General features: G+C 44.0%; 1 protein-coding gene and 1 pseudogene across 2 annotated transcripts; both read right to left on the bottom strand.

The window, feature by feature from the left end:
* Positions 1 to 79: 79 nt before the first annotated feature.
* Positions 80 to 27,945, bottom strand: GOT2 (glutamic-oxaloacetic transaminase 2). 2 transcript variants are annotated; one of them, XM_027619491.2, is made up of 10 exons: positions 27,733 to 27,944; positions 14,399 to 14,555; positions 12,214 to 12,342; positions 9,639 to 9,698; positions 8,976 to 9,137; positions 8,637 to 8,741; positions 6,779 to 6,929; positions 5,926 to 6,091; positions 1,872 to 2,022; positions 80 to 1,312 (listed from the first exon to the last, which is right to left on the bottom strand). In XM_027619491.2, exons 1-10 carry the CDS (start codon positions 27,819 to 27,821, stop codon positions 1,190 to 1,192), a joined length of 1,293 nt encoding a protein of 430 aa, XP_027475292.2. In that variant the 5' UTR covers positions 27,822 to 27,944; the 3' UTR covers positions 80 to 1,189. The 2 variants fall into 2 exon arrangements, with proteins under 2 accessions (XP_027475292.2, XP_027475293.2); XM_027619492.2 differs by lacking the exon at positions 80 to 1,312 and adding an exon at positions 1,415 to 1,638 and having other exon boundaries at positions 27,733 to 27,945.
* On the bottom strand, positions 16,393 to 17,123 carry LOC113936219 (annotated as a pseudogene).

Genomic DNA, 27,945 nt, shown 5'->3' with positions numbered 1-27,945 from the left:
GGCCTGCAGGCTTCTGGGACATACGGCCACTCCTACCCTTTCCTCCCATTAAAGAAGAACATAACATAGTAGACAGTGGTGGGGTCTACGGCAACTTTATTTTAACAGAGAAACCAGGCAGCCAAGAAGTCTACATGATTGGAGCAGATGGTGGCTATCTTTCCAAAGGGTGAAGCCTGAGCCCAGCTGGCAGCACACAGAGGTTAAAACCGAAGCGCAGAGGTCCGCTTGCCTGGTTCTGCCCTGCATCGCCTGCTCATGGTGTGAGATGAGAGACCGCACAACCGGACTGAATGAACGGGTCCAACCGGGCAGAGGCGACATCCCGACAGCAGACAATCAATCACTGAAGACGATGCTGAACTCAAGTGCCGTTACCTACTCTCTGCTATTCTCTGATGAGAAAGGTGAGGGTACGGGAGGAGCAGGAAATTATCTTCTTGGTTCTTTAAATAAGGAAAGCCTAGAGCATGGGGCAGGTGGTCAATCAAGCAGTAGCACAGGATGAAAATGTAGGCTAGTTATAGATCTCTGTGCCTAAGGAAAAGAACAGCAATGATAAGGGAAAAGAGAGGAACATTAAAATGCCTGAAAGTATTGAAAAGAAGAACCTTTTTTTTTCCTTAAGACAGAAACAGCATCTTTTTATTTTCCTCACTGCAGTGGCAGCAGACTTGCTGGTTTTCACGAAACATGATTTCTGTAACGAGGTCTGTTGATAAGCTTGCTTGATCGTGGGAGGACAAAACACAAGGCTGCCTGTGCATGTTACAACGAGCTCTTCCCACAACACCTCTTGCAGGTGCTGTTCTCACGCTGGATCTAGAAATGCCCCAACACCATAAGGTGCTGCAGTTAAAGCTTCTGAAATATTGCAATGGCGTGATCGACAGGGTTTTGGGGCTATGTCTTTTTTGTACATGTAAACTCTTTTGGAATAGCTGAGGTTAAAGGATGAGCAGGAGTTTGGTTTTGAGCCACAGTTTCAGACACCTGCCACAGATGCCTCTGCCCTATTTCACTACATGTTCTTTTCTATGAAACACATTCAGTGGTTGAGTGTTACATACTGTGGTTGAAAGAAAGGACCTGCTTGCCACCATCCACCCTCCTTCTCTCTCCGTGTGAATCTCACAACAGCAGGGGCCATAGGCAGGAAGGTTGTCTCTGGTTCCTCTCACCAGGGAAATTACTTGGTGACCTGGTGAATGGCATGGGCAAGGTAGCCCACGTTGCCAGAGGTGACCCCTGCCACAGAGATGCGGCCATCCTTTGTCATGTAGATGGAGAACTCCTTGGTCAGCCTCTCAACCTGCAGAGAGGGGAGTACAGGAACGTGTTCTAGGCAGGGGGATTTGACCAGTCCAGGCGGTAAAACAGGAAAATAACAGAAACTCTACTTTCTCGCTTAAACTCTATTCCCAGAATTTGGTGGGCTAGCATAGAGAGAAGGATAAAAACCATCTTAAAGTCGGATGAGGAATTCTGAGGTGTGAATAGGTGAAAACAAATCTTAGATCCAGCATTTGTAGAAAAAAACAGATCCAGAATCCAGCTGTGGAACAGCTCAGCTTATGTCTCCTATCAGTATTCAGGCTCCTGCTTGTTCTGGTATCTCTTCAGAGAAGCAGCAGGAGTCTGAAGAAAGACCAAAACACGCTCTGCTTTTCAGCGATTTGCAACCTCATGGGGGACACAGACAGGGAAACAACTAATAACAAAACAAAATGAATGCTACCCTCTTTCTTTCCCTAACAGGGCTCCAAAATGACTGTTTAAGGGTAATCTGAATAGGTAGGGGATCTGTGAGGAATTCTAGTTTACAAGGACTCATCATTTGGTCAGCTGAGGAGAAATCGGAGCCCACTCACCTGCTCAGGTGTCAGTCCTGTGAAACAGAACATGCCAATCTGGTCAGTGATGTGCTGCCAGTTGTGGGAGGAGCCCTCCTTCTTGAGGTTGGAGACCAGCTGAGTTCGCATGCTAATGATGCGGTCGGCCATGCCTTTTACTTCCTGCAACCTGTAAAACAAAAAACAGTGAAAAACAGCCCCCAGGATGCAGCTCAATTCTGGACAAGCACCACAGATAAGCTGCAGCTCACAGCAATTTTACCTTCCTTGAGTATTCCCTTAGTGTGCCTTAATTCTCTGTCCTAGCCCAAGTCAGATGCTGTCACTGGTTCAGGAAGTAAAAAGCTATTTTACAGCATTGTTTTCTATCAGAATGCTATTTTGATTAGGCACCTAATGATTAACGTAACGGAGTTATTAAGAAAGATGAGGGGGCACCTGGGTGGCTCAGTTGGTTAAGCATCCGATTCTTCATTTCAGCTCAGGTCATGATCTTGGGGTTGTGGGATCGAGCCCTGTGTCGGGCTCTGTGCTCAGCATGGAGACCACTTGGGATTCTCCCTCTCCCTCTGCCCTACCTCGACCCCATGCTCTCCCTCTCTCAAATAAATGAATAAATTAAAAAAAAAAGATGGATGAATGATTCAAATCTAGGAAGTCTAAGGCTCTCCATCCTTTATGCAGGGAGCAAAAGTTGTGTTTTATTTTTAAAATATTTTATTTTATTTGAGAGAGGGGGAGAGAGAGCAAGCATGAGTGGGGGAAGGAGCCCCGAAGTGGGGCTCAATCCTGGGAGCCCAGGATCATGACCTGAGCCGAAGGCAGACACTTAACCAACTGAGCCACCCAAGCGCCCCAAAAGCTGTGTTTTAAATAGTAAACTATGACCTTATTTTTAACATGGAAGGAATACACATTCCTGCTTTTGCAGTTAAGACAGTGCATTGGGAACCTATGATGTGCCAAGCCATGTGCTAGGAGGTGAGAAGGGAGGGTTCAGACATGGTCCTTGCCTTTAAATCTTACAACTGACACTAGGAGCAAACCTGTGAACCACGAACTATGGAATAAGGCAGGACAATGTAAGAACCAACAGAACAGTGCTGTGTTGAAAGCCCCAGGAAGAGAGGGTCAGTTCTATCTGGTGGCTGAAGGCAGTCCTCTGATACACGACTCACTCGATTCTGGACATAATCATTGTCTTCCTTAGAATCTCCTCTTCCCAGGGGCGCCTGGGTGGCTCAGTCGTTAAGTGTCTGCCTTCGGCTCAGGTCACGATCCCAGAGTCCTGGGATTGAGCCCCGCATTGGGCTCCCTGCTCAGCGGGAAGCCTGCTTCTCCCTCTCCCACTCCCCCTGCTTGTGTTCCCTCTCTCGCTGTCAGATAAATAAATAAAATCTTAAAAAAAAAAAAAAAAGACTCTCCTCTTCCCATTCTGTACCTATGGCTCTAGGGAAAATTCTTGCCCAACTAGACGAATGTAAAAACTTATAGTTTACCTGCCTGTTCTAATGTGTTCATGTTCTTAAACCATCTGTGATGTCATACACAGTTACAATGGGTCACAATTGGCAATTAGAAGTCAAACATAATTAGTCATTTTTATTTGACTCAGGTACACATTTAAAATTGGGCACTTGCACATAAAAACATGGATTTGTCCTTTCTGGAAAAAACTGGCAACACTTCACTAGCAGTGTGATTCCTGGCTGGAGCTAGAGCTCCTGACCCCTCTAGGGATGACATTTGATTTTAAATTTCCTATGGTCCCGGGGCACCTGGGTGGCTCAGTCGTTAAGCGTCTGCCTTTGGCTCAGGTCATGATCCCAGGGTCCTAGGATTGAGCCCCGCATCGGGCTCCCTCCTCACCGGGAAGCCTGCTTCTCCCTTTGCCACACCTCTGCTTGTGTTCACTCTCTCGCTGTCTGTCAAATAAATAAATAAAATCTTAAAAAAAAAAAATTTCCTATGGTCCCATCTGTTCAGCTCCATTTACTTTCAGGCTGGGGTCCTAAAAGCATGGAGGCTATGACCACAGCTAGTTGCCAGGGCAACTCCAGCAAAGCCCTTCTGCGCTCTTTGGTGCCCATAGAATGAAATTCTGACTTCTCAAGATATTGGTGAAGGTGCTTCATCATCTGCTCCAACTTCCTAGCTTTGCTGCCTTCTCTAACCTCCTCCCACTCAGAGTCGAGGCCACAAGAACTATCTGGGACTTTCGAAGCACGTCCTAGAGAAGGCACATCGTGTCCCTGTGCCTGTCCTCATGCACAGCTCTGTCCGGTTCTCCTTTACTCTTCATTCTCTTTGGGGGAAAGGCATTCTCTCTTCAAGGCACAGCTCACAGGCTGCTGTCTTCATTATACCGTCCTTTATTTCCCACTAGAATCAACAGCCCTTCCTTTGGTCCACCTTTATTGTCTCTTGTGTCAATGTCATACGGGTACCTTTCTCACCGGATTATAAACTCTCCACCAGTAGAAATGCCTCATTCATCTAGCACAGTACCTCTGCTATCTTTGTATACGACAGACTTCAAAGGTGTACTGAAGTGCACACATTAAAAAAATATCTTGGTAACCATTGGGAAATATAAAAAAACCACTTACAAATAGGAAGTAAAATAAATAAATAAAAAGCTTAGTATAATGCTAAGAGATAAAAACAAAACCAGACCTACAACATACATATATAGGAATAAAGTATATAGTATGTTACCATGATGGAAAATAGTAAACAAAGACAAAAGGTGGGTTATAATGACTGGATTTACAGTTAATTTTTTCCCCTCTCCCAAACTTTCTGAAATGTACTTACACATTAATTTTATAACGGGAAAAATTATAAATTAAAAAGTAGTCAGTTTTTTGGTAAGCCTTGCATGGATATATTTAACTAAAAAGAACTACCATGAACTAGACTTACTTCAATGTTTCACAGGAGTAATTTAAGGTAGAAAGAATAGCAGTCGTGTGATAAGTTGGGGGGGTGCTGTAGATAAAGTTCCTTGCAAACAACAGACAACAGATTTAGCTTTTCTCCCTGAGAAGCTACTCAGGGATCTAGCCTCTCAATTAACCAGCTACAAAGATAAACTCTTGTCTGACAAATCACATTGTTCATGGGCATCTTGGCTTTTTAGTAACTCTGAACTGTATAGAGCAGGGGTTGGCAAACTTTTCATTTTTAAATTTTTATTTAAAAACTTTTTTTTAAGTTCCAGTACAGTTAACATGGCAAACTTTTTATAAAGGGCTAAATTATAAATGTGTTAGGTTTTGCAGGGCATTTGCTCTCTGTCACAACTACTAGTATCTGCCGTATGGCACAAAAGTAGCCACAACATAATTCATCAAAAATGGGTGTGGCTGTGTCCCAATAAAACTTTATAAGAATAGGGGGCAGACTAGGTTTGACCCATAGAACAGTTTGCCAATCTCTGATCTAGAGCAAGTTTTCTAAATTGTGCGGCATGACCCGTTAATAGCTCATATACTCAAGGTAGTTGGATGCAACTGACATTTAGAAAATATGAGAATACATGAAGCCTAAGTATTGAGTTTTTGACAATAGTTTCAGTTGCATATATGTTTATAGATAATGTGTGTTCAGGGTCATGATACAAAATATCTGTCTTTGTGGACTATGGTCAAAGAGCCTGAGTAACACTAAGAGCACAGGTGCCAAGAGATTCAGATGGTAAGGCTAATAAAAATAAAAAATAAGCAGGAATAGTGATTCAGTGGTAGCTATTATTGGGATAAGTACCAAAAATATGATGTTCTTAAAAAAGTTTTCCTATGTAAGTTACTTCAATTTGAACCTCAGTTGAGGAGAGGGGAGGTTTTACTTAGCTGGAGATAATGGAATAAAAACCCCCTGCATTTCTGAATTATGTTCGTCTCCAAGTATTTGAAAGGGCTACCAAAATGCACATTCCTCTCTCCCCTCCTCCCCTTCCACATATGGAAGCTGGGTGATACTGTATGTCACTACTTGCCGATTATAAACAAGCTCAGAAAGATCGGTGGCGGGAAAGGCAGATGGCTGGGGAGCTGCAATGCGCTTTTACCATTGTTTTCGCAGGTCAGGGCTGGTTAGGATGGTCGAGGCAATCCGGGCCCCATTGACTGGAGGGTTGGAATACATGGGACGGATCAAGATCTTCAACTGTGACTCCACCCTTTTGGCTTCATCAGCATCTTTGCAGACCACAGTGAAGGCTCCCACACGCTCACCTGGAAAGACACACACGGATCTCGTCTTCCAGTTTTCCAATCTAACATGCTAAAGCAAATCATGATTCAATTTGCTAGATATTATGTTCCCATCAGAAGTGCCACAAAAGGGGGTGCCTGGGTGGCTGTCGTTAAGCGTCTGTCTTCAGCTCAGGTCATGATCCCAGGGTCCTGGGATTGAGCCCTGCATCGGGCTCCCTGCTTGGCAGGAAGCCTGCTTCTCCCTCCCCCTCTCCCTCTGCTTGTGTTCCCTCTCTTGCTGTGTCTCTGTCAAATAAATAAATTAAAAATCTTAAAAAAAAAAAAAAGTGCCACAAAAATATGTTACAAATTAAAAGCTTTCAACAACCAGTATGGTTAATCTAGAAACAGGAAGTTCGAGGACTCAAAGGTCTTTTTTTTTTTATTATATCCATCTTCTTGGGATTGTGGAGCAGTCACTTCTTGTTTAGAGAAGCAGTCATTAGTTTTCCCTGTTGGAGGAGTTCAGAGACATGAAAGATGTGACTGAGATCACTAAAATCCATGTTACCTGTCTTTTTTCTCTGGGTAACACACACACACACACACACACACACACACAGCATACACCCCACCCTCCCAATTGGTATCTCTGTGGCATCCTCTTCCAGAACTTCTTCAATCTTATTAGCACACACACATCATGCACTGGGTCCTTTAGCTTACCGTATAAGCCCATGTTCTTGGCATAGGATTGGCAGAGGCAAACATTAATGCCCTGTTCGATGAAGTGGCGTACAGCCCAGGCATCCTTGTTACCATCACCACTGGCAAAGCCTTGGTAGGCCATGTCAAAGAATGCAAAGAGATTGTTTTTCTGGGAAGGAAAAGAGAAGAGGAAAGCTTTAGGCAGTCCCTCTCCAGAAGCCCTACATGCTTGCCTGTGCTTATTGGGACCATGTCTGCCTCACATAGAGTCAACAGTTTTCTCCCCTGGTGGCAATTTGGAGAGGTTTAATTTTCCTTGAGTTAAGACATCATCATATATATTTTTTTACTTTGGTGCATATGGTCCCGCAAGAAGAAAAGATACTCTTTTTTTTTTTTTAAAGATTTTATTTATTTATTTGACAGAGACAGACACAACGAGAGAGGGAACACAAGCAGGGGGAGTGGGAGAGGGAGAAGCAGGCTTCCCACGGAGCAGGGAGCCAGATGCGGGGCTCGATCCCAGGACCCTGGGATCATGACCTGAGCCGAAGGCAGATGCTTAACGAATGAGCCACGCAGGTGCCCCGAAAAGATACTCTTAATTTCAATCTTCCCAGAAAGCTGCTTGATCAAACAAGAAGCTCTTTTCAGGCCCAAAGGAGTCTGGGTAATTACTCTGGTCCAGTCAACACAGGACCAACATCAGTCTTTTCTGGGGCTAATGTAACTCTGGCAGTCTCACACCCAGGACTCATGAGAACGATCTTGTCTTCAAAGTGCTCTCTGAATGCTCTTTCTCTTTTTTTCCCCTCTATTGTTTGCACCTTAGGTTTGATAGAATGTAAAGAAAGGGAAATCAAAAGAAGTGAAAATGGGGGTACAAGGCAACAGGAATATTTTCCTCTGTTGGAATTTTTTTTTTTTAAGTAAACTCTACCTCCAACGTGGGGCTTGAACTCCTAACCCTGAGATCATGAGTCACATGCTTTACTGAGTCAGACAGGTGCTCCTGCTCCCTTGAAATTTTGACTAATGCCTTCTCTGACAGCTGACCCTGTGAATGATAATGGCCATGCTAAGGAAATAGGCCAGGACAGGAGACATGACAAAGTGTATAAAGGACGAAAAAGTAATCCTGGCCAGGTGCCAATAAGAGACATCCTGGGGCCAGTGGATGCCCACTGTACAGGCTAGCCAATGCCAAGATTCCTCAGAATCTTGGACCAAGGACCAAGGACCTATATCCAGGCTGAAGAACAGAAATTATTTTCAAGCTGCTCATGTACCATCACTTAAGAACTGCTAATTATGCAGGGCGCCTGGGCAGCTCAGTCAGTTAAGCGACTGACTCTTGATTTTGGCTCTAGTTGTGATGTTGGGGTTGTGGGATTGAGCCCCGTGTTGGGTTCTGCGCTCAGCAGAGTCCGCTTGAGACTCTTTCCCTTCCTCTGCCTCTCCCCTCACTTGTATGCATGTGCGTGTGCTTCCCCCTCAAACAAAAATCTTTTTTTTTTTTTTAAGATTTTATATTTTTACTCATGAGAGACAGAGAGAGAGAGACAGAGGCAGAGGGAGAACCAGGCTCCCAAGAAGCAGGGAGCCCGATGTGGGACTCGATCCCAGGACTCTGGGATCATGACCTGAGCCGAAGGCAGACGCCCAACCATCTAAGCCACCCAGGCGCCCTAAACAAAAATCTTAAAAAACAAAACAATCCCAAACTGCTAATTACGCAAATAAGCAGCTCTTTCCTGACAACTTAACAATATGGGCTCAAGGGTAATTAATTCTCATTGTTAAGACCTTGCCCAGTTTAAGCATCTATGGCCAGTTACTGAACACAAACTGTCGCCAGTCAGCTCACTCTCCTTACCTTCACCACTGTTGCTATTTCCTTCCACTGCTCAGGACGGGGGTCTACTCCCGTGGGATTGTGGGCACAGGCATGCAGGAGAAGAACGCTTTGCTGTGGCATTTTCTAAAAAGATACAACCAAAAGATAGATGACTTTGCAGCTCTGAAGGTGATAACTTATCTGAAATGCCACACCCTCACTATTTTGGGTCGGTAACAAAGATAAGCTGAGATCTGGGAATTAGTTCATCCCCAGTATTTTAAGTCAGATATTGCGGCCCAGCTGGGAGGTATCACATCTCCACAAAGACGTTTGTTTCTTGTTCCTTCGCCCCCTTAACCTGAAGGTCACACTCACCGAAATGTCCTCCACAGCACCTGTGAAGTCAAAGCCACACGTCTTGGGCTCGTAGTAGCGATAACCATGCAGCTGCATACCGGCATCCCTGAAGATTGGTGTGTGATTTCCCCAGGACGGTTTGGGCAGAAAGACATCTCGGCTGAACTTAAAGAATCTTTGCTAAAAAATGGGATGAAAGGGAATGGAAAAGTGAAGAAGGAAGAGGGGGGAAAGAGCTGATATATTTTACTGAGGAAGACATTTTCCTTTATTGAAACTCAGCTTATCTTTATGAGAGATAGTAACGACGCAGCAGCAAGGCTGCGTGAGTTGGAATCTAAGCTCTGACAGGTAAATTCGCTGCGTAGCCAAGGACCTGTCTGGGCCTCACTTTCTTCATTTGTAAAATGGCAGTAAGTGAAAGAATTAAATGAGTTAAAGCAAAAGCTGGTAGTAACAGGTGCTCAATAAATTAGATTTATTATTATTATCATTCTATCTTCCTTGTAATTTCTTCTAAGTATTTTCATTTTTCTTACCCCCAACTCCATTTATCAGAGAACAGGAACTCTTCCAACTTTGTGGAGAGAAGTCAGCAAACACACATGCAATAGGAAACCCCACCATCCTCAACTTACAGACTGACTTACATCTTCTTCCTGAAGGAGTTTCCAGACTCACCAGAAAACTGGCTCCAATCCTCAAGGCCCCAGTTCCAGAAATGGTCTGCACGGTGACATACTGCAGGAGAGACAGCACGGTCAGTGAGGTGGGACACTCTCTGCAGGCCCATGATGAACAGAACTGAGGCCAAGCCCACAGAGGCACTGCTCTGTACAGTCAGACCCCTTCCTTCTTCAGAAGCTGAAGACAACCTTCCAAATGGTATTTGGAAACGAGAGAACAGCACTATTGTTTCATTTCCATATTTGCTAAGAGACAGACTGACTCTCTTCGTGAGTTCTCAAAAGAGCCATCTCTTCACTTTCCCACACCTTTGCTGACAGAGAAGCTAACTCCTCATGGCTTGTTATCAGTATCATACCATATTGTAGGAGGAACATTCAGGACACAACCTCTTCCCCCACATGAGAAAGAGCTGATTTATACAGAGAAAAAAAAGACACTAAGAACAGTCACTACATTAAAATATTAGTCTAGAATTATACAAAATTGAATGAGTCTCTGAACATCAAAGCTCCTTGAAAAGCAAGTCAACTTATTATTATTAGAATAATAAGGATCGCTACATTTTAAAGGCTCAGAAGTTCCATTCTGCGAGTTTCCATAGTCTGAAAACATTATCTTTTGGGTAAAAGGAAGGTGCCTAAGGTAAATCTGTTTCTTCGAATCAGTCAACTTTAAGGAATAAGAAACCACAGATTTTTTTTAAGGCACCATAGATATTTAAGGTTCTCTGAAACATAAACCTATTTTTTGCCCTGAAGGGCAGTAGAAGAAATGGGGAGAACCTAACAAACTCTTTACCAAAGTTTGTCCCTGCAAACTTTGCTGTGACAGAAATAAAAACCTAACTGTGGGGGCACCAGGCTGGCTCGGTAGAGCATGGGGCTCTTAATCTGAGGTTGTGAGTTCGGGCCCCACGTTGGGTGAAGAGATTACTTAAAAAAACAAAACAAAAACCAAACAAACCTAATTGTGGATCTGATAATACTAATAATTCACAAAGGCACAGCAATTTATGAACAAGCTGATGTTATTTTAGCTAGACAGAGGTAAGCAAAAATTACAGAAAAATATGGAAGCTTCCATGAGGGGTTAACAGGTGGTTGATTGCTTGGACAACAATCATACCATGGATCAGGATCACTACTGTCTCACCCTGCGGTGGCGGTTGTATGCTCTTCTCTTGAGTTAATGAACTAACGTGGACTTAGACCAGCCTTACCAATAAACTGTATTTATTCTGGTCTTGGGGGAGGAAGGGGAGAAATGTTGGCTTAGTTCTGCTACTTTGTATGTTTTTCTCCAGACTTACCCAGAAAAATAGATGTTTAAACATACAAATGTATCCATTAATAAACATATTTGTTTCAAAGGACAGTAAACCATAGTGCCCGAGGCCACATGTCACCGGGCTGCTCCGTGGCCTGGAAGCATCCTGCCCGCCCAGCGCTACTCCTCTTCGACTCTGAGTGTGGAGCCTCTGCATTCTCTGTGAGTGCACACACCATCTACTTGCGCAAAGTCTGTGTCCAGTGCCATCTTTCTTCTACAATAAGAGGGCCCCCAGGGAGATGGAAGGAGGAGACACTAGGAGACGGGGTGCTTCTCCCTCGTGGCTGCACGATGCTCTCTGGACCTGAGAGACGAGGGAGGCAGCAAGAAGGGAGCACGGTCTGTTCTCTTTTAATGTGCAAACTGGCCGTGAAGGGGCAGCAGAGGAGTGCCAGACTGGTCCTGGCCCCAAGAGCCCTGCCTATGTCCTTCCTCCATCTAAGCTGGAAGCCGAGAACATGAGGGTAGCCGCTAATTATAGGCCTAAAACTGGGCATAGTTTGGCATTTCTTCTTCTTCTTTTTTCTAAAGATCTATTTATTCATTTGAGAGAGACAGGGAGAGCACGAGTAGGAGGAAGAGGCAGAGGGGAGGGAGAAGCAGGCTTCCCGCTGAGCAGGGAGCCCGACGCGGGGCTCAATCCCAGGACCCCAGGACCACGCCTCAAGCCGAAGGCAGACACCCAACCGACTGAGCCACCCAGGCGCTCCTAGTTTGGCATTTCTAAAGCATATTCAGTATAAAATGAACATAAGCACACAGAGCAGTGTCAACTCTTCAGTCAAATTACTATTCCATTTTCAGGATTACTGCTACATTTTTGCAATGGGTGTTACATGAAATCCTTTATTTAATAAGTGCAGCTTACTTTCTAAAGAAGAGATATTAGAAATAGTGCAGTCACCTCAAAATAATCATCACACACAAAGTGACGTATCTTTATTTATTTAAATTATTTCAAATTTGTTTAAACTGCTAAATTTTATTTTATTTTATCAAAGATTTTATTTATTTATTTATTTGGGAAAGAAAATGAGAGACAGAGAGCACGAGAGGGAAGAGGGTCAGAGGGAAAAGCAGACTCCCCGCTGAACAGGGAGCCCGATGTGGGACTCGATCCCAGGACTCCGGGATCATGACCCGAGCCGAAGGCAGTCGTTCAACCAACTGAGCCACCCAGGCACCCTAAACTGTTAAATTTTAAAAACAGACTCTGTATGGAGCATGCTCTGCTTACCCGGCTACTTTTCAACACTTCGTTGTCCTCACCCAGGGCTAGCTCTGCAGATGCCTTACAAAAGTCAGCAAGTCCCGCGATGGGCAGGTACTCTTTGTCCAAATTTTTTGCAGCAATCTGGGCCTCTGCCTAGACAAGAGAAAAGGTATCTGTTTAGTTTCTTTTCCTCACCTGGAATTACTATGATTAGTATTTAATGTTTTATAAATTCAGTTTATATATTAAACACAAAGGAAGTAAAGCCTCGTTTTTATTTGGAAATACTGTCCAAGAAAAAGGGTTAGTGCTACACCTGAAACTAATATGACACTGTATGTTAACTGGAATTTAAATAAAAACGTGAACATACCAAAAAAAAAAAAGAAACCTACAGTAAAAATGTTGGTATTTTATACCATAGAACAGAAATATTTGAATTTTTAAAATTATTTTATTGTTTTTTTACAGTTAGGTTTTATATGGATGGGCACACAATGTTTTCTTGGTTAATATTTAACATACGGCATTCTTGGAATGCACAGGAACAAGGTTTACGAACAACACTTAAAAGAGATATAAGATGATAAAATAAAACTGAATACATAAAAAAGTATTTCTTTTTTTTTTTTAAGATTTTGTTTATTTATTTGAGAGAGAGAGAATGAGAGACAGAGAGCACGAGAGGGAAGAGGGTCAGAGGGAGAAGCAGACACCCCGCTGAGCAGGGAGCCCAATGTGGGACTCGATCCCGGGACTCCAGGATCATGAGCTGAGCCGAAGGTAGTCGCTTAACCAACTGAGCCACCCAGGCGCCCCCATAAAAAAGTATTTCAAGGTATAATGCCAGTCTAAGAACTTCAAAGAGTTCATAGTAGCAGCCACATCTCTTCGTGCTTTGGAGACAGAGGTGAGACTGTCCCTTACTAGCCGTGTGACCCTGAGCAACTTAGTAACCTTCCTGAGCCCCCGTTTCTTCAACTGCTGAATGGGGAACAACAGTTGCTAGAACTCTTACGACTAGCTGAAGACCTGAAGAAGGAATGTACAGAAGCGTGTGGTGGTATTCCAGGTTACAAAATAGCTAATACTTGCTGAATACTTTAAACTGACTGAGACCAAAGCAATCCCTGCATGACCTGAGACCCAGCAGCCAGCAGTTTTCAATAAGTCTTCTCATCACAATGGTTTCTCGAGCCCTTTTTTTCTACTCAGAGAGTTCTAGAGATGACCCTTAACCCACACTCCCACTTCTTTCAGGGGTTCATTCAGCCCATGTTCTTACTTCAGTGGCTCATGAGGCCTGAGCCAGCGGGCTGCAGGGTGATGCAGCTCAGATGATTCCAGAGTGCCGTACCCTCACCTGGAAGTACTCCTCTGTAACTTGCACTCACTGTGCCCAGTTCTGCTTTATGGAGGAATGAAGCATCACCACCCCACTTTTGGAAGTGACAAAGAAGCATTCATATATCAACAGAGGAGGTGCAGATGGAAAGGAAACACATTCGTTCTTTTAAAAAACCGTCCTAAGGGGATTAACTATTTGAAGTTATAGTGATAACCAACAGAAAGACTAGTAATAAAAATACAACAAAAAAAAAGCGAATTATTCTATAGTTCAGTATGAAGAAGGGACAGAACATGCCTGTGTAGGAGAGCTTATTAAGGCAATCAACATGAGAGAAATGGAAAATAATGGCAGTAACCCTCATCCACAAAGGGCTATTCTTATAACCAAGAGGCAATGTTTAAATTTTTGGTCCTTTTGTGCACCCTCAGGATTAAACATGACACTATGCCTGCTTTATAGATAATCACAGAAGTTCAATCTTTTTTTTTTTTTAAAGATTTTATTTATTTTTCAACAGAGAGAGAGACAGCAAGAGAGGGAACACAAGCAGGGGGAATGGGAGAGGGAGAAGCAGGCTTCCCGCTGAGCAGGGAGCCAGATGCGGGACTCGATCCCAGGACCCTGGGATCATGACCCGAGCTGAAAGCAGATGCTTAATGACTGAGCCACCCAGGCGCCCACAGAAGTTCAAACTTGAAAAAGACCACATAGTTCACTTTTACAAGTGATTCAAGCAGTTGGTGCCAGAACTAGAAGCTAGGTCCCCTAACTCCCAGCCTGGCACTTTTTCTGCCACTCTCCAGGAGCTCTCTTCAGTTTATTTATCCCGAGAAGGCAGGAGAAAGATGGCAAACTCACCTTCCGGACACTAGGGAGCACATAAGGCTTTCCATTATCATCCCGGTAGGCACCAACTCCCAGATTCATCTTTTTGCTGTTGGTGTCTCTCTTAAAGGCTTCTGTGACTCCCAGGATGGGATCTGGGGGCCCCATTTCCACATGGGTCCACCAGGAGCTGGAATGAGAAATAAATCAGTCGCAGTAGCTGGATTTCCATGGCCAGAGACATCTCAAATCTGCCAAAGCACTTCACAGAGGAGGGCAGAAGACCAAAGGTTTTAGTGCAAATGTAATGAGGAGAAGGGGGATACCCCAATCATCCGGAGAGGACAGGGTGCATATGTAGGCTTTCACAGTCCAAACCTGATCTAAATTCCCAGGCGAAGACTATTTCATGTAATTTGTCTGTGAGAAACTGAGAGTGGTAAAAGATGACGCAAGAGAAGCAAGCAAGGACCACTGCAAGAGTATTATGTGACTCCCCTCCCACCAAGGCGCTTGGGTTTTATCCTGTTCTTAAACTTGTTAAAGGGTAGCATTTGGAGAACTTGTTAAAAACACAGGTTCCTGTGTCCCATCTTGGATAGTGAGAACATGTAGAGTCAAAGTTTTTTGGGAGGCAGGGGGAGGCTGGTTGATCAGGTAAGGGGAGTGACAGGAATAGCCTTGGATTTTTGGAGCCCATCTGGTCACAAGGTGGGGTACTGAATGCAGAGTGCCAAGAGTAGATGCAGAAGGATCACTGGTTCATTAATTAGCAAAAGAGATTAAGGGATCAGGGCCTAAACCAGAATGAGGCAGTAAGGGTAGAGAGAAAGACAGAATTTCGAGGTATTTAGGAATTAAAAATCAACAAGAACTACTTATAACATCCTATTCATTTCCTCACTACTTACCAAGTTAAAATGCTGGACAATGTTCATTATTCTATATATATATATGAGTCATGATTTTGCCTTAAAAAATTATCCCTTGGGGAGGGGGGTGGAGGGATGGGGTAACTGGGTGATGGACATTAAGGAGGGCACATGATGTGATGAACACTGGGTGTTATATAAGACTGATGAATCATAGGCCTGTATCTCTGAAACTAATAATACATTATATGTTAATTATTTGAATTTAAATAAAAAATGTTTAAAAAAAATTATCCCTTAACAGTCTTGCGGGAAGGGGGTCATCCACCTGGGTCAGGTGAACTATGTTGCTAGGGAAGTACACCTCATCTTTCCTTGGTGTCCTGAGGTAATCTCAAGAGGCAACAGAACTTTATTTTTTTGGGACGCCTGGATGGCTCAGTCGGTTAAGCATCTGCCTTCAGCTCAGGTCATGATCCCAGGGTCCTGGGATTGAGTCCGGGCTCCTTGCTCAGCGGGGAGCCTGCTTCTCCCTCTGCCTACAGCTCCCCCTGCTTGTGCTCTCTCTCTCTCGCTGACAAATAAATAAAAACATCTTAAAAAAACTTTTTTTTTGGAAAAAAAATTATTTTTTTTGAGAGACAGTGTGGGGGGTGTAGGGGAGGGGCAGAGGGAGAGGGAGAGAATCTTAAGCTTCACGTCCAGCACCGAGCCTGACGTCAGGCTCCATCTCATGACCAAGATCATGACCTGAGCCGAAATCAAGACTTGGATGCTTCACCCAACTGAGCCACCCAGGCGCCCCCTCAAATTACCTTTATTATAAGGAAAATACACAGCAAAACACAGCTGAAAGGTGGTGGGGGTGGAAGATCTGGAAAAACTTAATAAGCAAACAAGCTGCCCAAATATGGCTTCTTACTGTGGGGGGAGAGTGATTTGGCCCTTATCTTTCCTGCTTTTCCTGATTTAAAGAAACCTGCTCTTAGCAGGGCTGGGCCCAGGGAGCCCCATTTTCCAATCTGTTTTCTTCCTTGGGAAGAGAAAGGGTGGGAAAAGTTGTAGAGTTTTTAGGCTTTCAAGATACAGAAGGCAATATGGAGATGGAAAGGATGTCACAGCCCTTCGGTCCAGTGTCATCCCCAGGCCCATCCCTCAGGATTTGCTGATGCCAAAGACACGAACCCCAAGAAATTGGGGTAACTTTGGCAGCAGTACACTGAGCAATGAGGCTGTGTAGATGATGTGTAGAAGTTGGCCAGGAGGTAGAGGACAATAGGAGAAATGCTGAGGAATTTACATTGGAGCCTATAGACCATCTGTTCCCAGTGTGTCAGTAGCTAGGCGTTCCTTGGTGAGGGGTCTCAAAGGGTGTCCCTTTTGCTGTATAGAAGACATACATAGCCAAGTTATGGATGACGTTGGTCAGGGTCCAGACAACAGGAATGCTGAAGGGGATGCTGAGTAGAACATGTGGCAGTCCTACCAAGACAATGTAGGCCAGCCAGATGCCCTATTACATCACTTGAATGTTGGGGTTTACTTTGCTGTGTACCACCCCCATATTCATCCTGCTAGCTTCAGAAGCCCTTCCAGCTGGAGGCAGGGCACTCCCTTCCACACCTGTGGTCTCCAGGAAGCAGCCCAAGGCAAAAACTGTTTCTCTGGTTTGTTCCCTACCTGCTATTGATTTGGGGTTTGGTTTCTGGTTTACCTGTGGCCAGTAAGCTAGTCCTCATCAGCAGCAATGATTGTGAATCTGGTTTTATGATCTGACCATTCAGTTATCTCTGAAAATGCGTAGCAGAGATCTATTCTCTGTTGGGTGAGTGATGACACATAATTTGGTTTGTTGTTTGTTTGACTTTGTTTATTTGAAGCTTAAATCAAGAATTTTGCAGTTCTGGGGTGCCCGGCTGGCTCAGCTGGTGGAGCATGCAACTCTTGATCTTGGGGTTGTGGGTTTGAGCCTCACGTTGGGTACAGAGATTACTTAATAAAATCTTAAAAAAAAAATCTTGCAGCTCTTTTTTTCTTAAATCAGAACTGTGAGGTTTTTGTATTTATTCTTGGCCCGTGGCTGAAGTTGTAAATCTAAAGAGCTATAAGAGGGGCGCCTGATGGGTGCCTGGGTGGCTCAGTTGGTTAAGCAACTGCCTTCGGCTCAGGTCATGATCCTGGAGTCCCGGGATGGAGTCCCGCATCGGACTTCCTGCTCGGCAGGAGTCTGCTTCCCCCTCTGACCCTCTTCCCTCTCATGCTCTCTCTCAAATAAATAAATAAAATCTTAAAAAAAAAAAAAAAGAGAGGCGTCTGTGTGGCTCAGTCAGTTAAGCATCTGCCTTCGGCTCAGGTCATGACCCCAGGGTCCTGGGATTGAGCCCCGCATTGGGCTCTCTGCTCAGTGGGAAGCCTGTTTCTCCCTCTCACACTCCCCCTGCTTGTGTTCCCTCTCTCGCTGCCTCTCTCTGCCAAATAAATAAATAAAATCTTAAAAAAAAAAAAGAGCTATAAGATCTCTATGTGTCAGTAATTTAGAAAGGCTTTTTTTGTTTTACCTCTCAGTGTCTGAATGTGAAATGTTTTCCAGCTCTGTAGGGTACTGATAAAAATTTTGGGGCTCCTGGGTGGCTCAGTTCATTAAGCGCCTGACTTTTGATTTCAGCTCAGGTCTTGATCTGAGCGTTGTGAGTTCAAGCCCTGTGTTGGGCTCCACTTAAAAAAAAAATCTCAAAGGTGCTCTGTTCTGATTGTGTTATAAAGACTGAATTTCTAGTACTTTAAATGTGCTAGACAAAGTTTTTTCTTAAAGAAACTAACTCAAATGTTTAAAAAATTCAAGTTCACAGTGATATAAACCTTTGAGATCAGTTGAACTGATTTAATAAAAATAGTTATGTCTTTTATTTATTCCTATTAAGTATGATACAAGTATACATTTTATTCTGTGGCTTTGTTTTTCCTAAACTTATACTAGTTTACTGATACTATAAGCTAACATTATTCCTATATAATGTTTAAAATTATGAAAAATGTAAGTTTGTGTTCAACTAATCATTACTGTGGCATATTTTCACCTCACACTTGTCAGAATGGCTAAAATCAAAGACACAAGAAACAAGCATTGGCTTGTGGAGAAAAAGGAACCCTCGTGCACCGCTGGTGGGAATCCAAGGTGTAGCAGCCACTGTGGAAAAGAGTATGGTGGTTCCTCAAAAAAATTAAAAATAGAGGGCGCCTGGCTGGCTCAGTCAGCAGAGCGTGCACCTCTTGATCTCAGGGTCGTGAGTCTGAGCCCTACACTGGGTGTCGAGATTACTTACAAAAGAAAAAGAAAAAAGTTAAAAAAAAGATTAAAAATAGAATCACCATATGATCCAGCAACTCCACTACTGGTTATCTACTCCAAATATAACAAAATTCGAAAAGATGTATGTCACCATATGTGAACTGCAGCGTTATTTATAATAACTAAGATATGGAAGGAAGCAGCCCGAGTGTCCATCCATAGATGAATGGATAGAGAAGATGTGGTAGAATGGAATATTATTAAGCCACAAAAAGAATGAAATCTTGTCATCTGCAACAACATGGATGGATTCAGACAGTATAATACTAAGTGAAATAAGTCAGTCACAGAAAGACAAGTACCATATGATCTCACTCACATGCGGAATTTATGAACAAAACAAATAAGCAAAGAAGAAAAGAGACAAAAAACCAGACTCTTAAATATAAAGAACTGGTGGTTTCCAGAGGGGAGGTGGGTGGGCGGATGCAGGAGATGAGTGAAATAGGTGGAGGGGAATAAGAGCACACACATCTTGATGACCACTGAGTTACGTGCAGAATTGCTGAATCCTTATACTGCACACCTGAAACTAATATAACACTGTATGTTAATTATACTTGAATTAAAAAAAATAAAAATCATATTTTTTCTCTTTTTAAAGATGTATTTATTTTTAAGATTTTATTTATTTATTTGAGAGAGAAAGAGAGAGGGAGAGAGTGGGAGAGAGAGCGTGCATGAGTGGGGAGAAGAGCAGAGGGAGAGCGAAGCAGACTCTCTGCTGAGCAGGGAACCCGATGTGGGGGCTCTACCCCAGGACTCTGAGATCAAGACCCGAGCCGAAGGCAAACACTTAACCAACTGAGCCACCCAGGTGCCCCCCCTTTTTTAAAAAGATTTTATTTATTTGAGGAGAGAGAGGGAGAGAGAGAGCACAAGTGGGGTAGGGGCAGAGGGAGAAGCAGACTTCCTGCTGAGCAGGGAGGCAGACATGGGGCTTTATCTCAGGACCCTGAGATCATGACCTGAGCCAAAGGCAAATGCTTAACCGACTGAGCCACCCAGGCGCCCCTATTTTTTCTCTTTTATTAGATTCATTCATTCATTCATGGACTGCATCCCCAGCATGGAACCCCACTTGGGCCTTAACTCACCACCCTGAGATCAACACCTGAGCTGAAACCAAGAGTTGGAAGCTTAACCTTAGATTGAGCCACCCAGGCACCCCAGTAGGTTAAATTTTTTAGAGTAGTTTTATTTTTTTTAGTTTTTAAAAAAGATTTTATTTATTTGACAGTGAGAGTGAGAGAGGGAGAGGGAGAAGCATATTCCCTGCTAAGCAGAGAGCCTGATGTGGGGCTCAGTCCCAAGAACCTGGGATGATCATGACCTAAGCTGAAGTCAGATGCTTAACCGACTGAGCCAGCCAGGCATCCCATAGAACAGTTTTAGATTTACAGAAAATTGAGCAGCTAGTACAGAGTTCCCAACAGCTGCCCCCGAAGTTTCCTCTTATTATTAACACTTTATATTAGTAGAGTACATTTGTTACAATTAATGAACAATACTGACACATTATTAAATCCACAATTTATTCAGATTTCTTTAGTTTTCACCCAATGTCCTATTTCCGTTCTAAAGGCCTACCCAGATATCATATTGCATTTACTTGTCATGTCTCCTTGGGCTGCTCTTGGTGGTGGCAGTTTCAGATATTCCTTGTTTTTGATCACTTTGACAGTTCTGGGGAGTACTGGTCAGGCATACTGCAGGATATCCCTCTACTGGACTTTGATATTCTTCTCATTAGACTGGAGTTATGGGTGGTTAGGAGAAGAGTAATTTTATTTTGTAATATGTCCACTTAAAGATAATTTCTAAGGTCTTTAAGTAACTTAAAATCTAGGACTAATATAATTATGAGTTAATGGGTTACTTAATTATTGGATACCTACATAATTTCTAAGTAAGACAGGATACAGACACATTGATTACTAAGCATAATTTTTATATACTTTTATTTCCTATTTTTATATGTGCTAGAGAGGTTACAGCTTTGGATCATTTTATTAATTAAAAATTTTTTTGGGGGGGTAAACAACAAATTTATTTTCTCACAGTTCTAGAAACTAGAAGTCCAGAGCTTTGGGTCATTTTAGTGAACATGTTCTTTGTTGTCATTTTAAGGAAGAAATAAGAAAGTACATATATATAAATAAAGTATAAAAGGGATATATGTGTGGCTGTAGAAGGTGAACCACGTGCATCCACTGGTCTGCTAAAATGCTTATGTAGGAGTGACATAGTGCCCTCCCCTCGGTTTTGTCTGTGAAATGGAAGTTACTTTGGTTAAAAGTTATTATTAATGAGTGGTTGAGAATATACTAGGATCAACTATGACAGAGAAATGCAACTTTGTATATGTTTTTGTTTTTCAAGGAAAAAAGTTGTGTTGTCCTAAAGCAGTGGTCTTCAAACATTTTGGTCTCTGCATCCCTTTTTATTCTTAAAATATTCTTTTTATTCTTAAAACTTGTTAAGGGTCTGAAACCTTGTTTTTTCCTTAAAAAACAGAACACAAAACATAGTTCCTCACATATGAAATGGCTTTACAGTCATGTTATGTTTAATTTTAATGTTGTCATTTTAATTAAATAGGTAAACAATGATTAATTCTCAGGCACTCACAATCTTATCTTAATCAAGTGATCAAATATTTAACAATTTTTTTGATTCAGGCTTCCCAAATTGAATCCTAAATATAGAAAACATAAAACTTTCAGGCAATCTTTCACCTAAAACTACTTTGAGATTTCTAAGAGGGCACCCAAGGAGCACCATCCATGTTTCCAATAAACACTCTCTTGGCAGCAGGATGCATTAATGTATCAAAACTGAGGTTTTACCTCATGGTAAATTACTGTTCTGAGAAAAAGATTATTCTACCCTTTTTCTTCAGGGCAAATAAGCAAAAAGCTTTTTACAGTTTCATATTGTAAAAAACAAAGTCTTTTTTTAAAGATTTAATTAAAATTTTTTTTTAAGATTTTATTTATCTGACAGAGAGACACAGCTAGAGAGGGAACACAAGCAGGGGGAGTGGGAGAGGGAGAAGCAGGCTTCCCGCGGAGCAGGAGCCCCGTGCGGAGTTCAATCCCAGGACCCTGGGATCATGACCTGAGCCGAAGGCAGACGCTTAACGACTGAGCCACCCAGGCGCCCAAGATTTATTTTTGACAGAGAGAGAGTGTGTACAAGCAGGGGAAGAAGCAGCAGCAGGAGAGGGAGAAGCAGGCTTCCCGCTGAGCAGGGAGCCCGATGTGGGGCTCGATCCCAAGACCCTGGGATCATGACCTGAGCTGAAGGCAGACGCTTAACCATCTGAGCCACCCAGGCGCCCCAGAAAACAAAGTCTTTATGATCTCCTAAATCAGTCATTGAGAATGCTCTGTGCTAAGAGCTGGGAATATAAAGAAGAGTAAAACAACCCCTGACTACCACATTAGCCCAGGGGGGGTGACCCCGTAGGGAGTTCTAAACAATGCAGGCTGGGGTGGGGGGATGATGTACAGTGAAAAAGACAGGCTCAGAGCACAGAATATTATTTTTCAGAGCCTTGAGGACAGGACCTAATAACCTGGGGAAGGGGGAGAAAGAATAGGATTAGGGAGGCTTCCGGGAGGAGGTGACATATGAGGTGAGTGCTAGGGATGACAGGAGGAAAAAGGCATTCCTAGCAGAGGCATAAGAATAAAGGCTGAAGGTGAAAAAGAGCTTGGGGAGTGGTGGTGTTGCAATGGCAGGTGGAAGCTAGGGAAGCAAGGTTCCAAATTACCCAGGGAACTAGCTCACATTCTCTTAGTAATCATTTATCCAATCTCAACCAATCAAACGTTTTAGCACAGCACAGTGAGAGTTCTCTGTGCTCACCATGCTGACAAGCTCAGTGAGAATTTCCTTCTCGAAAATGGTTCTCTGGTTGAACTTGTCAGTGTCCAGTCAGCACTCGTACACCTCACTCCTCCATGAGGCACAATGGATGGCTCAGCACAGCATTACAGAGTTAAATTTATGCTCTTCTGACATGCTGAAAACTGCCTTAGTATTAGTTGCTATAATTGTTATGTACAGTTAATTCTGTTATTGAAGGGTAGATTATTCCATTTTTGGATTTCCTAGGCTTTTATTCACTTGCCTTAGATAATGTCAGTACTGGGCAAACTGCATGGATTCAAATAACACCTCAGCTGCCTACCAGCTTGGGTGAGCACAGGCAAGCCAACTAAGTTCTAAATCTCAACTTTCCTTATTGTAAGGTGAGAGCATAACAGTCCCGATTGTACAGGGTTGTTAGAAGGATGAAAGGAGTTATTAAATATAAAACTCTGAGCCTGGAACAGAGGGAGTGCTTGCTGTTAGCGGGTATCATTGCTACTATATTACTTCTGTGCTTTCAATTATAACTACCATGCCACTAGCATGGTGTCTGGTGAGGCAAGTATGTAGATAATTCAAATATTTTTATTTAGCATATGGTCATAACTTTATGACCAAATACAGGTCTTTCTTGCTTTTCAGTTATTTCTATTTAGTTTTTCTACAGCTTTGGGAGACAGTATACCATCCTTTCCCCTCACTAGTTCTATTGCCAGGACTCAAAATCCCCCTTTTTTTCATTGATGTAGGCTGCTTAGTTGTTCCAGTGTCTAAGCAACAGTATGAAACAGATACCTTGAAGCAACTTCTGACTTGGGCCTAAAGAAAGCTTCCTTTATTTCCTACCCACAATTCAGACCCTGAAGACATGTAGCCACCTGCCTCTATACATCACTGTCATTAAGTGATGAGTGAAAGGAATACTTTGAATGTCAATGACATATTATAGAAAACTTCCAGTAAGCAATTTTCATTTTGAAAAAGATATCTCTGTCTCTAAGGCCTTTAATCAACAACGACAGGACTGTGGCCCCAAGCCACGGGACAGAAGGCACCATTCTTTCTTTTTTTTTTTTTTTAATAGGAATCTTTATTTTTTTTTAAGATTTTTATTTATTTATTTGACAGTGAGAGACACAGCGAGAGCGGGAACACAAGCAGGGGGAGTGGGAGAGGGAGAAGCAGGCTTCCCACCGAGCAGGGAGCCCGATGTGGGGCTCGATCCCAAGACCCTGGGATCATGACCCGAGCCGAAGGCAGCCGCTCAACGACTGAGCCACTCAGGCGCCCCAGGAGGCACCATTCTTACTAAACGGTGTGAAAAGCACTTATTCATCCAGTTCTTTCAAAAGTTTATTGAGCACAGAGATTTTCTCAGAAACCATGGTCTTGAGTCTTTTGGCAGAGATCTGATCAAGAGTGGTATATTTTAAGAATTCTAAAAGCAGGGGCGCCTGGGTGGCTCAGTCGTTAAGCGTCTGCCTTCAGCTCAGGTCATGATCCCAGGGTCCTGGCATCGAGCCCCGCATCGAGCCCTGCATCGGGCTCCCTGCTCGGCGGGAAGCCTGCTTCTCCCTCTCCTTCTCCCACTCCCCTTATTTGTGTTCCCTCTCTCGCTGTGTCTCTCTCTGTCAAATAAATAAAATCTTAAAAAAAAAAAAAGAATTCCAAAAGCAATTTCATAATATTGAATCTTTAAATATAGGAGCAGGGATACTCAATTCAATTAGTTCTACACTAGTAATCATGTTTGGAACCTCTGTGCCCTTCATCACTCCATTCCTTAAAAGGGTAAAGACTTTATGCCCACAATATAAGAACCATGATATTTTCAAGGGATAGTAATGGATGAAAACAAGAGTGCTCTAGGGACAAAACTGATGCTAATAACCTGTGGCCTCCAAATTGATTCCTACCAATGTACTTTGGACATGAGTGCAAAGCCTCAGCCATTGAGCAATGTTGACTAGCAAACCAAAAGATGTTAGGTACAAACTATCCAGATAAGCATTTCTAATTCAAATGCCTTGCAATTTTTTTGGGAACCTCTCTGGTGCTTTGTAGTTTAAAAACATGCTTTCCCTCACATTCCCTTTTTTATTTTTTTTAAAGATTTTATTTATTTATTTGACAGAGACACAGCGAGAGAGGGAACACAAGCAGGGGGAGAGGCAGAGGGAGAAGCAGGCATCCTGCCGAGAGGGGAGCCCGATGCAGGGCTCAATCCCAGGACCCTGGGATCCTAACCTGAGCTGAAGGCAGACGCTTAACTGACTGAGCCACCCAGGCTCCCCTCCCTCACATTCTTATTTTAAAAATAAGAGAATTTGCTCATGATCACAGAACTAAAAATGGCAAAGATGGTACTACAATTTTGATCTTCCAATACTGGTTATTATGCCACTATGCACACTGCCTTTTTTTTTTTATTTTTAAGATTTATTTATTTGAGAGAGAGAAGAGCACATGTGTATGAGTGGAGAGGCAGAGGGAGAGAATCTTTAAGCAGACCCTCCACTGAGCGCAGAGCCCGACTCGGGGTTCAATCCCATGACCCTGAGATTAAGACCTGACTTGAAAACAAAAGTAAAATGCTCAACCGAGGCACCCAGGAGTATACCCCCTTTTTAAGATTTTTATTTATTTGAGAGAGAGAGAGAGTGCACGCTGACTTACTAAAGGGTATCATGTTCTCCTTCAGTTATTTCACTAAAAATTAAATCAGGATAATTAAGAACAGATCATTATAAATCAAAATACATTAGCATATTTTCCTTTCTTCATTGACCTGGGACTAAGCTTGATTTCATGTCACTATGTTTTCACAGCACAGTCAACAAGACAAGGTTAAATGTTGAGTGCTTTCTGTTTAAAAAATGCAGCTTAATGAAACATTTGAACTTAGAGTTCCATTTAAATGACCCAACACCAATTAAGTATTTCATAGGATAAATCCTCAGTTCTTCAGAATACTGACTGCCAAGGTTGAATTGTATTAAAATGAGATGTTTAAAAAAAAAAAGAAACTTCAATTAGTTGAGTTTATTTTAAATGTTTTCCCTTTGGATTTTGATCACTTCTACAGTGGCAGCAGTGAAGGTTCTCACTTCCTTGTTACCTGAACAGTTACCAGCCCAGGCTAGATAGGCATCTGGCTTTATCACTCAATCATGTATCATTGTTTAAACCTGAACAACACCTTTTCAGCTGCAGATGCTCAAGTATTTTAAGACTTTACATCAATGAACAAAGTCGGTAAGGATTCTGCTGTCATGGAACTTACATTCTCATTGTGAAAAGACAGAAAAGAAAAATGAGTCAGCCACTCAAACTCAATGACTAAAAGGTCACACCCATTGGGATTTTCATCAAGCACTTTAAGTAAAGCTTTAGGCTACTCAGCCAAATCTATAAAACAATAATTACTTTAAGACCACTACAGTGTTGAAAGACTTTCTCTTGCCCATAATTTTAGACACCGCTTTCTCTTCTTCAAATGTGCTGCGTAAACGATAACCCCTCTCTAATTCTGGTCCACTAGATAGGCTGGCTTAAAGAGCACACCTTGACAGGGGGCCAAGGAGGAGCTAAATCAGGGAGAGATAAAGTGTGAAAGCCCAAGCAAAACTGTACTGCCAACAGTGTGAGGCTGCATAAAGGACAAACTGTTCTGCGGGCTTTGAAGATGACATGGAAACAATCAAGGCACGGACGGGTAACAGGCCAAGGCTTTGCTCCTTTAGTCAACTCTGGCTGGAGGTGGGTTGGAGACTAGGTTCCTCATTAGGTGGTACTTAAGGATACAGTCCCAAATCGCCTTCTTGAGTGAATTAATCGTCCGGCTCAGGTCCTCAGGAAGGAATTTCTAATTCGTTTTAAACTCGGTACTTTTTTATTGCAACACTCAGCACAGTGTGAAATTACATATTTGTCATTTTTCTTTTTAAAGATTTTTTATTTATTTGAGAAAGAGAATGAGAGACAGAGAGCACGAGAGAGAAGAGGGTCAGAGGGAGAAGACGACTCCCCGCCGAGCAGGGAGCCCGATGCGGGACTCGATCCCGGGACTTCAGGATCATGACCTGAGCCGAAGGCAGTCGCCCAACCAACTGAGCCACCCAGGCGCCCCCATATTTGTCATTTTTTTAAAAAGATTTTATTTGACAGAGACACAGCAAGAGAGGGAACACAAGCAGGGGGAGTGGGAGAGGGAGAAGCAGCAGCCTTCCCGCGGAGCAGGGAGCCCGACGCGGGGCTCGATCCCAGGACCCTGGGACCATGACCTGAGCCGAAGACAGACGCTTCACGACGGAGCCACCCAGGCGCCCCGTATTTGTCCCCCATATTTGTCAGTTTTTTGAGTGATACCGGTCTCTCCCTCAGATTTAGCATCTGGTCTAGCACCTGGCTCTGAGAAACTGCGGTGACAAACTATTCACTAAAGGAGTGCAGAGCGAGGGGGAGAGGAAGAACGGCGACTTCCCCAGAGTCAAACAAAAAGGAGGTAAACTACACCTTGACCCTTCTCCATGCAAAGGCCACGAGGCCCAGGGGTCACCGGCGACTCAGGCGGTAACATGGGGGGGTGGGGGGGGAAGGGAGGGAGAATGCCACACCCCAAGGTCAGGGGATGCAGAAACGAAAGGTGGGCCTGAAAGCCAGAGCCCCAGGAGCCTTCCGCCGTGTACTTCCTACCCGCCCCCCCCCGCCCACGACCGGCAGCACGCCGCGGCCTTGCCAACCTTGCTCAGGGCGGAGGGAGGCCAGGACAGGTGAGCCCCGCCATGCCCCAGGGTAGCCCATCAAGGGCACCCGCGCCCCTCAGCGCCGCAGCCAATCGGCGCGAGGCAGTTTCGGCGGCGCAGCCAATCGGCGCCAGGCCGGCCGGCACCGCAGCTCCGTGTGTTCTCCACTCGCCACCCCACCCCCACCCCCACGGCGCCGAATCCGCGTCGCGTGACCCCCCCCCCCCGAATGGGAGTCCGGGTGCCGTAGAGGGCCACACTTCCTAACCCCGGGGGAACGCGTTGGCGCGCTCTCCTACGGTCCTGGGGCAAGGGAGGGGAGGGATGTAGGACCCCGACGGTCACTTGGAGGCGCCGACGCTCAATTATCAGCCCCCAGTGAAGCCGACGGGGTGTCAGAGAAAGTGTGTGTGTGGTGCTCGCGCTTGTGCTTGAGGGGCGGCGGGGAGATGTCCTGGGGTGTCCGCAGCCCGGCTGGGCAGGCCTGTTGTCCCCAATTCCGTCTCGGTCTCCCCTGCTTACCTGGCTCTGGCAGAAGCCGCAGCAGCGAGGCCCGGGTGGAAAGCGGCGGCGATCCCGGACAGGACGCGGCCGGAGTGCAGCAGGGCCATGGTGGGCGGCAAGAAGGCAGTGGGTCGCTACAGGACGGAGCGCAGGGCCAGCGGGCGTAGACACAGAGGTGCGGGCTCCGGCTGAAGGTAAGGACAGCAACTTCTCCGGGGCGGCTAGAGCGGC

This window comes from Zalophus californianus, chromosome 17, assembly GCF_009762305.2.
Source record: "Zalophus californianus isolate mZalCal1 chromosome 17, mZalCal1.pri.v2, whole genome shotgun sequence".
NCBI lineage: Eukaryota > Metazoa > Chordata > Mammalia > Carnivora > Otariidae > Zalophus > Zalophus californianus.
The sequence above is the reverse complement of the archived record's forward strand: the minus strand, read 5'-3'. Positions and strand labels throughout refer to the sequence as shown.